Here is a 15686-nt window from a genome sequence, read left to right on the forward strand (position 1 = left end):
GGTTTAAAAGTAAACACTGAACATCAGAGGTAACCTCTTTCTCCTCTCTATTCTACTTTCTCCCTATCTCACAACTCACTGCCAAATGGTAGTTTTACCATAACACAGCACACAAGTCAGACAATCTAATGTTTCTTGTAAGAAATAAGACACGTCAGTTTTCCATAACCTTTTCTTTCCTTCTCATTTCCTCTGTTTCCTTCTTAGACTCATCTGTTTACCAGACTTAATATCTACTCAATATGCAAATTCTGATAATCTCCAAAAACATAATTCCACTGAAACAGTTAGTCAAGTTTCTATCATCTTATTGTATTCAATACCACAAATTTTGGCAAAGAACCAAATTAAAATACAGACAAGTAGCCTCTTAGTTAATACTGAATATGTTACTGTCAACTAAGAAACGGATTCAGCAAATACTTGCAGGTGCTTACCTTCATGTGCAGCAGTAGTACTATTGACTTCAATGGAAGTACATAAGTAAAGTTGAGCATTTCCATAAAAGTGTTTCCAGGATCAGGTCCCTTAATGTAGGGCTTTCAGTTACAATAGTACACCGAAGTCCATTTGTCTGCACTCTTCTGTACTGAGTGCATGATAAATAGGCCTCATGGCCTGTGATGGGATGTTAGATGGGGTGGGATCTGAGTTACCGAGGAAAGAATTTTCTGTAGTATCTGGCTGGTGAATCTTGCCCATATGCTCAGGGTTTAGCTGATCACCATATTTGGGGTCGGGAAGGAATTTTCCTCCAGGGCAGATTGGAAGAGGCCCTGGAGGTTTTTCGCCTTCCTCTGCAGCATGGGGCACGGGTCATTTGCTGGAGGATTCTCTGCTCCTTGAAGTCTTTAAACCACGATTTGAGGACTTCAATAGCTCAGACATAGGTGAGAGGTTTTTCGCAGGAGTGGGTGGGTGAGATACTGTGGCCTGCGCTGTGCAGGAGGTCAGACTAGATGATCATAATGGTCCCTTCTGACCTTAGTATCTATGAATCTATGAGTACATTATTTCTTAAAATGTTTTATGTATTTAAAATGACAATTTATTTTAGGCACAGGCAGAGGACACTAGTTTAATGCAGTGGAGCACTCGTTGTTTGCTTATGGGATAGTGCAATGTATTGAGAATTGTAATAGTCAAAGAATTTTACTTTAATAGACAAGTATCAGAAGGGTAGCCATGTTAGTCTGTATCCACAAAAACACTGAGGAGTCCGGTGGCACCTTAAAGACTACCAGATTTATTTGTGCATTAGCTTTCGTGGGTAAAAAATCCACTTCTTCAGATGCATGGAGTGAAAATTACAGAAACAGGCATAAATATATATTGGCACATAAAGAAAAGGGAGTTACCTTACAAGTGGAGAACCAATGCTGAAGGCCAATTTAGTCAAGGTGGATGTGGTCAACTCCCAATAATTGATGAGGAAGTGTCAATACCAAGAGAGGGAAAATTGCTTTTGTAGTGAGCCAACCACTCCCAGTCCCTGTTCAAGCACAAATTGATGGTGTTATGTTTGCAAATGAATTGTAGCTCAGCAGTTTCTAGTTCAAGTCTGTTTTTGAAGTTTTTTTTTGTTGAAGAATGGCTACTTTTAAATCTGTTATTGAGAGCTCTCCTACTGGGTTTTGGACGTACCATTCCTGATGTCTGATTTGTGTCCATTTATCCTTTTACGTAGAGATTGTCTGGTTTGGCCAATGTACATGGCAGAGGGGCATTGCTGGCACATGATGGCATATATTCCATTAGTAAAGATGCAGGTGAATGAGCCTCTGATGGTGTGGCTGCTGTGGTTGGGTCCTCTGATGGTGTCACTAGAGTAGATATGGGGACAGAGAAGGCAACGGGGTTTGTTACAGGGATTGGTTCCTGGGTTTGTGTTTCTGTGGTGTGGTGTGTAGTTGCTGGTGAACAATAGGCTTTTGATGTAACCTTCTGTTTCCCAAACATCATGTAATCAACTACATGGATTAACATAATGTAATTTGCAAAAAGAAAAGGAGTATTTGTGGCACCTTAGAGACTAACCAATTTATTTGAGCATAAGCTTTCGTGAGCTACAGCTTACTTCATTGGATGCATACTATGGAAAGTGTAGAAGATCTTTTTATACACACAAAGCATGAAAAAATACCTCCCCCCGCCCCACTCTCCTACTGGTAATAGCTTATCTAAAGTGATCACTCTCCTTACAATGTGTATGATAATCAAGTTGGGCCATTTCCAGCACAAATCCAGGTTTTCTCTCACCCCCGCCCCCACCACCCCCATGCGGTTGGCCCCACAGTACGCCAACATTTTTATGGCTGACTTAGAACAACGCTTCCTCAGCTCTCGTCCCCTAACGCCCTTACTCTACTTGCGGTATATTGATGACATCGTCATCATCTGGACCCATGGAAAAGAAGCCCTTGAGGAATTCCACCATGATTTCAACAATTTCCAACCCACCATCAACCTCAGCCTGGTCCAGTCCACACAAGAGATCCACTTCCTGGACACTACAATGCTAATAAACGATGGTCACATAAACACCACCCTATACCAGAAACCTACTGACCGCTATTCCTACCTACATGCCTCCAGCTTTCACCCTGACCACACCACACGATCCATCGTCTACAGCCAAGCTCTGCGATACAACCGCATTTGCTCCAACCGCTCAGACAGAGACAGACACCTACAAGATCTCTATCAAGCATTCTTACAACTACAATACCCACCTGCGGAAGTGAAGAAACAGATTGATAGAGCCAGAAGAGTTCCCAGAAGTCACCTACTACAGGACAGGCCTAACAAAGAAAATAACAGAACGCCACTAGCCGTCACCTTCAGCCCCCAACTAAAACCCCTCCAACGCATTATTAAGGATCTACAACCTATCCTGAAGGATGACCCAACACTCTCACAAATCTTGGGAGACAGGCCAGTCCTTGCCTACAGACAGCCCCCCAACCTGAAGCAAATACTCACCAGCAACCACACACCACACAACAGAACCACTAACCCAGGAACCTATCCTTGCAACAAAGCCCGGTGCCAACTGTGTCCACATATCTATTCAGGGGACACCATCACAGGGCCTAATAACATTAGCCACACAATCAGAGGCTCGTTCACCTGCACATCCACCAATGTGATATATGCCATCATGTGCCAGCAATGCCCCTCTGCCATGTACATTGGTCAAACTGGACAGTCTCTACGTAAAAGAATAAATGGACACAAATCAGATGTCAAGAATTATAACATTCATAAACCAGTCGGAGAACACTTCAATCTCTCTGGTCACGCGATTACAGACATGAAAGTTGTGATATTACGACAAAAAAACTTCAAATCCAGACTCCAGCGAAAGACTGCTGAATTGGAATTCATTTGCAAATTGGATACAATTAACTTAGGCTTGAATAGAGACTGGGAGTGGCTAAGTCATTATGCAAGGTAACCTATTTCCCCTTGTTTTTTCCTCCCCCCCCCCCCAGACGTTCTTATTAAACCCTGGATTTGTGCTGGAAATGGCCCACCTTGATTATCATACACATTGTAAGGAGAGTGGTCACTTTAAATAAGCTATTACCAGCGGGAGAGTGGGGTGAGGGGAGGTATTTTTTCATGCTTTGTGTGTATAAAAAGATCTTCTACACTTTCCACAGTATGCATCCGATGAAGTGAGCTGTAGCTCACGGAAGCTTATGCTCAAATAAATTGGTTAGTCTCTAAGGTGCCACAAGTACTCCTTTTCTTTTTGCGAATACAGACTAACACGGCTGTTACTCTGAAATAAGGTAATTTATCCATTAAACAGTTCATATACAGTTTACCACAAACTTTAAAGAGACATATAGACAATGACATTATTTCACCCAAGATTCATCTAAATGTTAACATTCCCTTTTGATCTCTGAATCAATAGCTATAGTGATAGACAGGAACTGTCTGTTTACATGTCTAACATCTAACAAGATATAAGTAAACACATACAATTAGTATCACCTCTAATTTTCTAACAATACAGGTTTGCATTTCAAAGTTCCAGCCTATCTAACATGTCTCTAAAGGTTGACCCTGGGTCATTTAGCCTGCAAGCTACTTAACCCTTTCTGGCCATGTCACAGACTTTTTTTAAATCATTTTTTAAAATTTGAAATGACTCTTCACTTTAAAATGTCCTTTGTTTTTTAAATAAAACTAATCAAAAACATTTTAAAATGGTCAAAAAACAAAACAAAACATTTTGATTTTGAAAGAAACGAAATGCTCAGAATGGAATGACATTGTGACTTCTTGATTCGCTGAAAATTTCAAAAAATTTAGTGGTTCATTTGACCCCAAACAATTATTAATTATTATTTATTTTATTGGCAGCAAACCAAGAATTCTGTTATTCATCCAGACCTACTCTGGACTGCCCCAGTTACTCCCTGGCTGTTCTGTGCCGATCTGCTTCTTTTAAAGATCCATCTCCATGTGCTTGCTTGTGCTGGCCTGCCCCCTCTGGGTGGTTTTAAGGTTGCTTTTTATTATGGTGCCAGCTGTGAAAGGGATTTTCGCAGTTTAGCAACACTAGAGCACAAAGAGAATGAATGCCAGATAGCACTGAAGGGAGCCTAACTGCTGAAAATCCCAGGTTATCAGTAACACCTCGAGAGTCATAATTAATCTTCAGTTAACCAAGAGTTTAGGTTATCTGCAGTCTGGTATTAAGGATTTTGCTTTGTATGCACAATAGTGTGTGTTTGTGTTTGTTAGAGAGAGAGAGAGAGAGTGCCCTCTAGGGATATTGCAAAGGATATATCTGACTTTCAGGAAGGTTAATTTTCACAGCTAAACAAGTTTTGTTCTCTTTGAAAGCTATTGGTATTCCTGTTATCTTCTGTTAGCAGGAATGTGATAAATGGTTCAGCCCACCTCTTAGGCAGCTGTGAGGAAATTATTTGAATTCAACTAATAAGTTTCTTTTTATGCCTAGAGTTAATTATTACAGCTGGAGGTGAAAATGTGCCTCCCATCCCAATTGAAGATGAGGTCAAAAAGGAACTGCCCATTGTTAGCAATGCTATGTTGATTGGAGATCAAAAGAAGTTCTTATCAATGTTGCTGACCTTAAAGGTAAACTACTTTTACTGTTGATTTTGACAAAATCACACCCCACTAAACTCCTGAGATCTAAAATCTTCCAGATACCTTGTTAGTTTAATGAAGCCTGAAGTCTAGGGGTGAAAAGACTTGAAACTTCCTGGATATTTTTCTGGTTTGAAAAATAGCAAGTGTGTGTGTGTGTGGTTCCACATTGGGAAAAATGTTCAAATTACAAAGTCTGCTCGCTTTACTCACGCGGGTAGATTTGCTGTGAGCAAGCAGGATTTGGCCCTTATGCTGTATAGCAGAAAAAATACTTCACATTCATTTCTAATATTCTTCCATAAACAAAACAAGACTTACTTTCAGTCTAAAATTCAAATTCACTTGCATTAAGAAAAACCTGGAAGAGCAGAAGTGAGGTCTCCATGAGAGGTCAGCATTTGCCTTCTCTATAACGGCTGTTGTCACTCTGCACAGGCAGAGTCCTTAGAATTTTAAAGTCTCAATACATAAAAAACAAAAGGCTACACAGTTTCATAGCTACTTACACAAAAGGCTTTTCTGGCCATGTTTTCTCATTACAATTTATGCTTAAGACAGAGAATGTTTACTTTCTAACAGACCCTATTTTCCACCTATTTGTTCCTTTAGGGAAGAAATCAAAGAATGAATTTAGGAACAAGATTATGAATAGCTGAGCTACAGGATCAAGCCCAACTGAAAGATTGTCCTTTGTTAAAATGCAAATATTATAGTAACAGAATGAAAAAAAGGGCCCAGTATATTATTATATAAAACTTCTTCTCTCGGGTGTCCCAGGGTTAGTCACCCTTTATATTTATTATCTCTGTCACTGATTCCTCCCCACCACCAAGTGTAAAAAATATATATTTTTTCTAATTTTAAACAGCAGCTCTGTCTCGAGAGATCAAACAGAACTATACAATTTTCAGTAATCCATTTTTGTAAAGTTTCAGAGTAACAGCCGTGTTAGTCTGTATTCGTAAAAAGAAAAAAGAAAAGGAGTACTTGTGGCACCTTAGAGACTAACCAGTTTATTTGAGCATGAGCTTTCGTGAGCTACAGCTCACTTCATCGGATGCATAGCATATCGTGGAAACTGCAGAAGACATTATATACACACAGAGACCATGAAACAAAACTTCCTCCCACCCCACTCTCCTGCTGGTAACAGCTTATCTAAAGTGACCATCAAGTAGGGCCATTTCCAGCACAAATCCAGGTTTTCTCACCCTTCCCCCCCACACACACACACATACAAACTCACTCTCCTGCTGGTAATAGCCCATCCCTCTTTGAAACCTCTCTTTATAATGCGCATGATAATCAAGGTGGGTCATTTCCAGCACTAATCCAGGTTTTCTCACCCCCCCCCCACACACACACCCCTCCAAAAACCACACACACAAACTCACTCTCCTGCTGGCAATAGCTCATCTTACAAGCCATCAAGAACACTATCCCCGATAATGTCACGGCTAACCTGGTGGCTGAACTTTGTGACTTTGTCCTTACCCATAACTATTTTACATTTGGGGACAATGTATACCTTCAGATCAGCGGCACTGCTATGGGTACCCGCATGGCCCCACAGTATGCCAACATTTTTATGGCTGATTTAGAGCAACGCTTCCTCAGCTCTCGTCCCCTAACGCCCCTACTTTACTTGCGCTATATTGATGACATCTTCATCATCTGGACCCATGGAAAAGAAGCCCTTGAGGAATTCCACCATGATTTCAACAATTTCCATCCCACCATCAACCTCAGCCTGGTCCAGTCCACACAAGAGATCCACTTCCTGGACACTACAGTGCTAATAAACGATGGTCACATCAACACCACCCTATACCGGAAACCTACTGACCGCTATTCCTACCTACATGCCTCCAGCTTTCACCCTGACCACACCACACGATCCATCGTCTACAGCCAAGCTCTGCGATACAACCGCATTTGCTCCAACCCCTCAGACAGAGACAAACACCTACAAGATCTCTATCAAGCATTCTTACAACTACAATACCCACCTGCGGAAGTGAAGAAACAGATTGATAGAGCCAGAAGAGTTCCCAGAAGTCACCTACTACAGGACAGGCCTAACAAAGAAAATAACAGAACGCCACTAGCCGTCACCTTCAGCCCCCAACTAAAACCCCTCCAACGCATTATTAAGGATCTACAACCTATCCTGAAGGATGACCCAACACTCTCACAAATCTTGGGAGACAGGCCAGTCCTTGCCTACAGACAGCCCCCCAACCTGAAGCGAATACTCACCAGCAACCACATACCACACAACAGAACCACTAACCCAGGAACCTATCCTTGCAACAAAGCCCGTTGCCAGCTGTGCCCACATATCTATTCAGGGGACACCATCACAGGGCCTAACAACATCAGCCACACTATCAGAGGCTCGTTCACCTGCACATCCACCAATGTGATATATGCCATCATGTGCCAGCAATGCCCCTCTGCCATGTACACTGGCCAAACTGGACAGTCTCTACGTAAAAGAATAAATGGACACAAATCAGATGTTAAGAATTATAACATTCATAAACCAGTCGGAGAACACTTCAGTCTCTCTGGTCACGCAATCACAGACATGAGGGTCGCTATCTTAAAGCAAAAAAACTTCAAATCCAGACTCCAGCGAGAAACTGCTGAATTGGAATTCATTTGCAAATTGAATACTATTAATTTGGGCTTGAATAGAGACTGGGAGTGGCTAAGTCATTATGCAAGGTAGCCTATCTCCCCTTGTTTTTTTCCTACAAACCCCCCCCAAGACGTTCTGGTTAAACTTGGATTATTGCTGTGCACATTGTAAGATGAGCTATTGCCAGCAGGAGAGTGAGTTTGTGTGTGTGGTTTTTGGAGGGGGGTGTGTGTGGGGGGGGTGAGAAAACCTGGATTAGTGCTGGAAATGACCCACCTTGATTATCATGCGCATTATAAAGAGAGGTTTCAAAGAGGGATGGGCTATTACCAGCAGGAGAGTGAGTTTGTATGTGTGTGTGGGGGGGGGGGGGAAGGGTGAGAAAACCTGGATTTGTGCTGGAAATGGCCCTACTTGATGGTCACTTTAGATAAGCTGTTACCAGCAGGAGAGTGGGATGGGAGGAAGTTTTGTTTCATGGTCTCTGTGTGTATATAATGTCTTCTGCAGTTTCCACGATATGCTATGCATCCGATGAAGTGAGCTGTAGCTCACGAAAGCTCATGCTCAAATAAACATTTTTGTAAACAGCATCTTGAATACATTTCTTGAAATAACAATGCAATTGATTTGGAAAAACACAGGGTATGTCTACAATGTGATAAAAAGCCCACAGCACCCAGTCTGAGAGCCTAGATCAGCTGACTTGGGCTCCAGGGCTTGGGCTGCAGGGTTAAAAATAGCAGTGTAGAGGTTCGGGCTTGGGCTCAAGCCCAAGCTCTGAGATTCCCTCTCCCTTACAGGGTGTCAAAGCTGGGCTCCAGCCCAAGCCCAAATGTCTACACTGAAGTTTCATAGCGCTGCAGCCTGAGCCCCGCAAGCCCGAGTCAGCTAACTCTGGCCAGGTCTTTTAATGCAGTGTAGACATACCCACAGTGCTAACTTATTCAGAATATATACAGAGCTTTTTCTATGTTAAATATTTTGACATGTTTCAAATGTGATCATGTCACATACATGACGATCACATATTAGCCAGCCTGTTCGCATTATGTGGCCAAATTGACAAACTGTCTCTCATCTAGCAAGAGTCTACAAATGGTCCCATTTTGTAGACTTAGGACTGCAGTTTGGACTGTTTCACTTAAGTTTTGATACTCTGAGCTGCCCTCAAATCCCACTGGTTTGAGTGAGGATTGAGGACACTTAGTGCCCTATTGGAGCCAGCCATTAATACTGAAACTCTGTCACTTGATATTGTAGAGTACTCTGGACCCAGATACATCCGATCCTACTGACAATCTGACAGAGCAAGCCAGAGAATTCTGCCAGAAAATTGGCAGCAAAGCCACTAAAGTGTCAGAGATTGTGGCAACAAGAGATCAGGCTGTTTACCAGGCCATTCAAGAAGGAATCGACAGAGTCAACATGAAGTCCACTGCCAGTGTTCAGCATATTCAGAAATGGACAGTCCTGGAAAGGGATTTCTCCATTTCTGGTGGAGAATTTGGTGAGACCTCTGAATACTAATCTATACTGAGATACTAAGTGAATACAGGAGGGGTGTGGAGTACTGTAAGATTGGGATTTCTATTTCTCAGGACTGGTGGAGATGGGAGTTATATAGCTCTTCCGAAACAAGTGACAATTCTCTGATAGCAATTCACACTGTCAGATTACAGAACAATGATATTGATACAATCTTAGGGATGTCAACCACTCCAGGATAAAATCAATTCATATTACAATTTGAAATTTAAACCATGGTTTGTGAAATATGGGAGCTTCATAAGAACCTTAATATAACATTACTAGTAAGTTATCCTTGATCAATTTTTTTTTTAAATTAAGAAATTCAAGAAGTCCTACAATTTTGGTGTCAGAGAAAGAATAAAAAATACAAAAAAAATTATATAATCTATATGCCAACCTATTTAATAATTGTTAATTGTGTCCACAGCTTTTGCTCTTTTTAGAAGAAGGTAAAATGAAGTCAGTTTAATCAGAGAAAACAAAATCTTATTGTAACCCTTGCTTAAAAATTAACCAGGAAATCAAGGTCATTTGGCAGCCAGGGCCTGTCTTTTCTGGGGAGGGAAAATTATGAGCAATAATTAAATATCTGTTGGTGAAAGATGTTCTAGTTTCTTGCTTCACCAACTTTAACTTCTAACTAATGGAATACAGAATATTTATGTGGACCCCTGTAAGTATTTAAAGATGTATTGTGTGCCCGGGATCCCAGGGGAGCCACACTGAGGTTACTCAATTCAGGCAAACTGCAAAGAATGGGGCAGGCAATCCCCAAAGCTGGTGGATATTCCAATACTTAGATTTACCAAGTCAGCACAAAACAGCTTCTATAATACCTCACTGGTTACCCAGAAGCCAACAATACAGTTCCCTTAAAGTAACTCAGCCTCCCCCCAGACACCCAAGTCAAATATGATGAGAATTACTGAAAATCTTATTCATCATATAAGAAAATTCTACCAATTCCAAAAGATCAGACACATTACCTCCCAGATTAATGAATATTCCAGATCTTACCCAGATACACGCTTACAGCCAATCCTTATTAACTAAACTAAAATCTATTAAAAAAGAACATATTGGTTAAAAGATCAGTATACATGCAGACATGAGTACCATTCTGAGATCAGTTTTATAGTAGAGATGGTGAGCATTGTAGTGCAGAATTAGTCCAATGTTCATATTCAGGGTGATCCAGGCAGGACTGGAGATCTCAGTCTTATGACTCAAGCTTCCCCACATAAAGCATCAAGCAGATCTGAGATAAAAAGGATCAGGACCCAAGACATCTTTGTACAGTTTCAGGCACTCTCTTTACAGCATGGAGTCCTTAAGTGAACAATAGGCAATCATAGAGACTTTGAAGTAGACCTATTTCCTAAGCATCACCGGTAATTAGCTACATGGATTAACATAAAGCAATTGCCTGTTTTCCAACATTCACAGAGAGATGAATACAGTAATATTATTATGTTTACTGTTCATTTAAATGTTAAGATCTCCTTTTGATCTCTGAATTAACAGAATACAGCATAGACAGGAACCGTTTGGTTACATGTTAACCTCGAACAAGATATAAGTACACACATACAATTAGTATCACCTCTAATTGCTAATAATACAGGTTTACATTTCAAAGTTCTAGACTATGTGACATAGAATGGCCCTAATTACCATTTACATACTTTTCTAACATGTCTCTAAAGGTTGAATTTGGGTCATTTATCCTGCAGGATGCTTACCCTTTCTGGCCATGTGTCACATATTGTATGAAAGATTTACACTGTTGCCAAATACACAGAAGATCTAGTAAAGGAAGAAAGGGACCATGTCAAAGGTGGGAGGTTAATATACATGTGGGGGGCCTGTTTCCGTCAGTGTTAGTTTCTTCCAGGTTATAATCTTAGCCTTGAGCAGCATCTTGGATAATACTGTCTAGCGGTAAAATTTTCAAAAGTGCCAAAGTCACGTGCCAGTTGTTCAATATCAGAATGATTTCTGATCAAGTGAATTTGAACTGTGCTAGTGGATGAAAAGTTTGAGGCCTTGATTTCTTCATTCACAACATTATTTCAGAACAGAAAAATTCTGTATTCTAGTTTGTGGCTGAACTGAGATGTTGGAAAAATAACAGTGTGGTATCCATTAAATTCTATTTCTTTAATACTGCAGACAGCATGTTGTCCTTCCTCTAACCTTATAGGGTTATAACAATGGGGTGTCCTTTATAGGAATGGGGTTCATGTTTACCAAGTAGCTAGATATGACTTTTTTCCAAGAAGTTGATTTTTTTAAAATAAAGTGTCTTGGGCATAAATGAATTGTGAGGCCCATCTACTAGGGCCTACTGGAGGTTGATGCAGTTGTTTGGGAAATAATGCGTGCATTTCTACAGCCCTGATGACTTATTTCTTTCCACTCAAATTCATCCACACCAAAGCTATCGTTACCTTCCCTGTCTACTACATCTCATCCCACTGACCTAAATCCCTCCAATAGCTTCTTGACTCATTCTGTCTCAGGTTGAAATTAAGCTTCTCCTTCAAGGCTCTGTACTGATACCATCAAATGATTAGCTACACCAATTGTACTCTTAGCATGCATCCATGTGTGTGAGAGTGGATCCTTTTTTGGTAGCAGTATCCGCTATGACTGCATCTGCTTCCTTCCACCCTGCTGACTAGTGTAGCTGAGGGCATACTTAGTTTCTTCTCTCCATCCATTCTGACTCAGTTATCCCCTACAGTCTCCGTGAGTGGAGTAAGCATATATCTCCCAACTCCTATTTGAGCCCTGGCTACAGTAATGCTGAGTTATTACATTCCTTGCTCCTTTCAGTATTATAATGATTTTGTCTTTAGCGCATATCACATGAGATTGGGGGAGAGGGGATAGAGAGAAAAGTAAACAAAACACAACCTCACCGAAAGTAAGATGCAATTTTTGGGAGGACCCTGTGAGTATGTTACTCTAGGTTATTTGAACCCAAAGCTATGGTAACTAATCTCTGTTTTCCAGGTGATATCAGGAAACAAACTGGCGGGGGGGGGGGGGGAACAGCACCTCCCTCTGATAAATGATTGGTATACATGAGTGCTTCTACCCAAAAATCCTTGTTTTTATTGAGTACAAAGCACACATCTAAAATAGAAATAACTTAGAGCACCCCGGAATAGAGTTACCTGAAGTCTGAGGCGGTATCCAGTGACAGCAGCAGGTTTCTGGTGGCTGGCCTTCCTCATAGGCGCTGGGGAGGTAGCTGTCAGACTGCAAGCTCATAGAAATCCTGTCAGAAGAACTACTCCAAAGTACACACACTAACTAAATTCTTTTATATGTAATTCAGAACAAAGCATAACTCAAAATAACCCCTAATGGGCTGACCATTTCCCTAGCAACAGCAAAGAAATCTCAATTTCTTCTTATCAGTAAAGCAACTCTAGCAAAAAAACTTACAGGCAGGCTCCCAGACCAAGGTCAGCTATCCTTTAATAGCACTACAGCTGAGCAGATGTTTTTGTCTGCCTAAGCAAGGCCAAATTCTTTCTCGCGATGTGGGGTCCTCGCTTCCAGCCCATGGTGGCTAAGTGCACAGGTGGCTGCAGGTTATGTCAAGTCCAGGGCTCTTGTAACAAATAGACACAACCCTGCTAAGGGCAGGTCTACACCAGAAGTGCTACATCGGTGTGACTGCATTGCTGTAGCGTGTCTGGTGAAGGTGCTCTATGCCGATGAGAATTCTCTCCCATCGGTATAATTATCCACCTCCAGGAGAGGCAGAAGCTATGTCAGTGGGAGAGCGTCTCCTGCCAACATAGCGCTGGTGTGAACAGCACTTAGGTTGCTGTTACTTTCATTGCTTGGGGCGTGTGTGTGTTTTTCACACCCCGAGCAACGCAAGTTAGATCGACCTAAGCAATAGTGTAGACCTGCCATAAGAGAGGGCTCTTTAACTAAGGACATTAAGGGAGAAAGCTTGATTAGTCCTCTTAAAGTATTACTAAACTGGGCAGTAGCTATTTTGTTACCTCTGCTCATGAAGCCTGACACTGCTTTGTCCACAAATCATTTGGACTGAACTACTTTGTTTCTGCCCCAGCTATTCTACAGTTCCTATGGGAGATCAGCCATTGAAGCAACAGGAACATCTACTAGTCAGTCCCTTTGGAGGAATGATGTACTAGGGCTTGTTGACCCTCCAGCTAGGAAACTTTGCTGTAATTTCTCTCTCCTCTTGTAATCAACTTTGGTTTGTTTGTTTTTTGGTGGTATGTTTTTTGTTTTAGGTCCTACGATGAAATTAAAACGACTTGCTGTGCTTGAAAAATACAAAGATGAAATTGATTCATTTTACAAAGAATAAAGCTAGTCTTCGTGCCAAGTATTGTCTGCAAGTTTCCCATGAAGCAAAACAAATTCACCAACTCTGTGTTGCCAGAAACAGCTCCCAACAAATGCATTTGAGGATTTACTTTTTTAGGCTAGCACACCTACCATTTGTTTTGCACCCTATGCAACAGGCATTAGAAGAGAAACATCCATATAAAGATCTAGTTGTAATTCAGCCTGCAAAGTAATAAAATTTCTTGCTACAGATAAGTATTTGTATTGCCCGTCGTGAATATTTTACTTTTGGTCTTAAATGAGTTAAACTTAATGACATACTAATGTGGGTTTAACTGTTTATTGTAAGGATGTAGCTCGCATTCTTATGGAGTGGGTAAAAGAATAAGAGAAGACTAAGCAACACCCTGATGGATATTTCTTACAGTTTTTATAGTTCTGTAATAGGCTAAATTGATTATAATTCAAATGTTTGGTAGACATAACTAATCAAGTGGCACTGTTTAATGAAACTGTTACATCCTCATAGTATCAATGGCCATTGAGCCCTAACTGAAATTAAAACAAACAGCTCTATAATGTTTTCAGTGAAGAGCATCTAAATAATCTTGTACCAAAAGAAATGCTACACATTGTGGCCTAATTAATTCCTCTTTCCAGCCTTGTAGCTTGTCAAGTGAGTTCTGGATTGACCATCCCAAAAAAAGACAATGAAGATTTTTTCAATCTTTGGTTCATGCTGAAAGACACTTCAGTTTAGCATTTCCCAAAGAGTCAAGTGATGAGTTGGTGGGCATGAACAGAAATAACAGCCCAAGATCAAAATCTAGACCAGGTCAAAGGATGTCTCACTCAATGCAGGGGCCCTGATTCAGAGTGGATAAAAGTCATGATTTTAAAAAAAAATATTTAAATGCAGGTTCATTTAAACAAAACTATTTAAAATTAAATTTAAAATGACAGCCTCTAAAAGCCTAAACTTATCTATTAATCATTTAAATTAGAAATAAAGCAGTACATTTGCTGTTGAGTTTTAAAGACAATCAAAGCACTGAATTGGTGGGAATTTCTGACTATGCACTTGGAACTAATTTGTTAAAATACTCAACCAGCTTTTGACAGCAGTAGTCTTTTCTGCAGGTGTAGAGGGAGTATTTTCTTCATTTCTGTTTATTCAGCTAGTTCAGTTCAATGACTAGTTCATTCAAAGTTAAGAAACCAATTGGAAGTTGCAAAAAAAGAAGAGCTTGTTTTCCTCTTCCAATCTGACGAACAACTAGCTGTAAGAGGATGAGCTTTACTAGTACTAAAATCTTCATGGACATAGTGACTAGAAACAATCAGTTCAATTCACTAATTACAGATACCTCCTTTGTTTAATAAATCAGTTCATTTTAAATGCAAAACATGTTTTGACGAGAGAAAAAGTTTGTACCCAGCACATAATGTAGTTTAATAAAAAAAAAAAATTTAAATGCTGTTCGTGCATTTAATTGAATTTGGATTTCCATCTAAATAAATCTTGACACAAATTGCAAGTAAAAATTTAAGAATCTGATTAAACTATGTAATTGCTTAAGTATACAGCTAGTGTATCCTCCTGCTTAGCAAAAAGAAGGAAGTTTAGAGTAAAAGGTTCTATTTAATTGTGAATCATTGTTTTAATGGTTACCAACAAGAATCACCCTTTCTTATAACTGAAGTACTAACGCAAAACAATTAAAATCAGTGATTTAAATCAATCAATCCTGTGCTGATAACAAGCCAGAAAACTAACTGTAATACCAGTCATCTTGAAGTTTTCCATCTATTTGCAGCACTTTGCAAAATGCTTACTGCTAGGATTTTGAGGTGTGTGTGTGTTTGGCTACTATGTCCCAACAACAACATTTGCTTTAAACACGCGCTTGTTAAGAGTTTGAAATCTTATTTATATATTAGATCTTTACAAACCTGTGGTACACCACCTCCTCCCCACCAAACCAAATTGCTTAAAGAGCCTGATTTTGATATCTGGTCCTTATCAAAT

The 15686-nt window shown here is 40.3% G+C and overlaps 1 protein-coding gene across 4 annotated transcripts in view; it reads left to right on the forward strand.

The window, feature by feature from the left end:
* ACSBG1 (acyl-CoA synthetase bubblegum family member 1) overlaps positions 1–15115 on the forward strand; it is a 78079-nt gene extending 62964 nt beyond the window's left edge. The window contains exons 13-15 of one of the 4 annotated variants that reach the window (XM_074966084.1): positions 4982–5121; positions 9044–9290; positions 13600–15115. In XM_074966084.1, coding sequence (XP_074822185.1) covers positions 4982–5121; positions 9044–9290; positions 13600–13676 — 464 coding nt within the window. In that variant the 3' untranslated portion in view covers positions 13677–15115. The remainder of the gene's footprint in view (positions 1–4981; positions 5122–9043; positions 9291–13599) is intronic. The other 3 variants (XM_074966083.1, XM_074966085.1, XM_074966086.1) reach the window with 3 other exon arrangements.
* Positions 15116–15686: the final 571 nt, after the last annotated feature.

Source organism: Natator depressus, chromosome 10 (genome assembly GCF_965152275.1).
Source record: "Natator depressus isolate rNatDep1 chromosome 10, rNatDep2.hap1, whole genome shotgun sequence".
Classification (NCBI taxonomy): Eukaryota; Metazoa; Chordata; order Testudines; family Cheloniidae; genus Natator; species Natator depressus.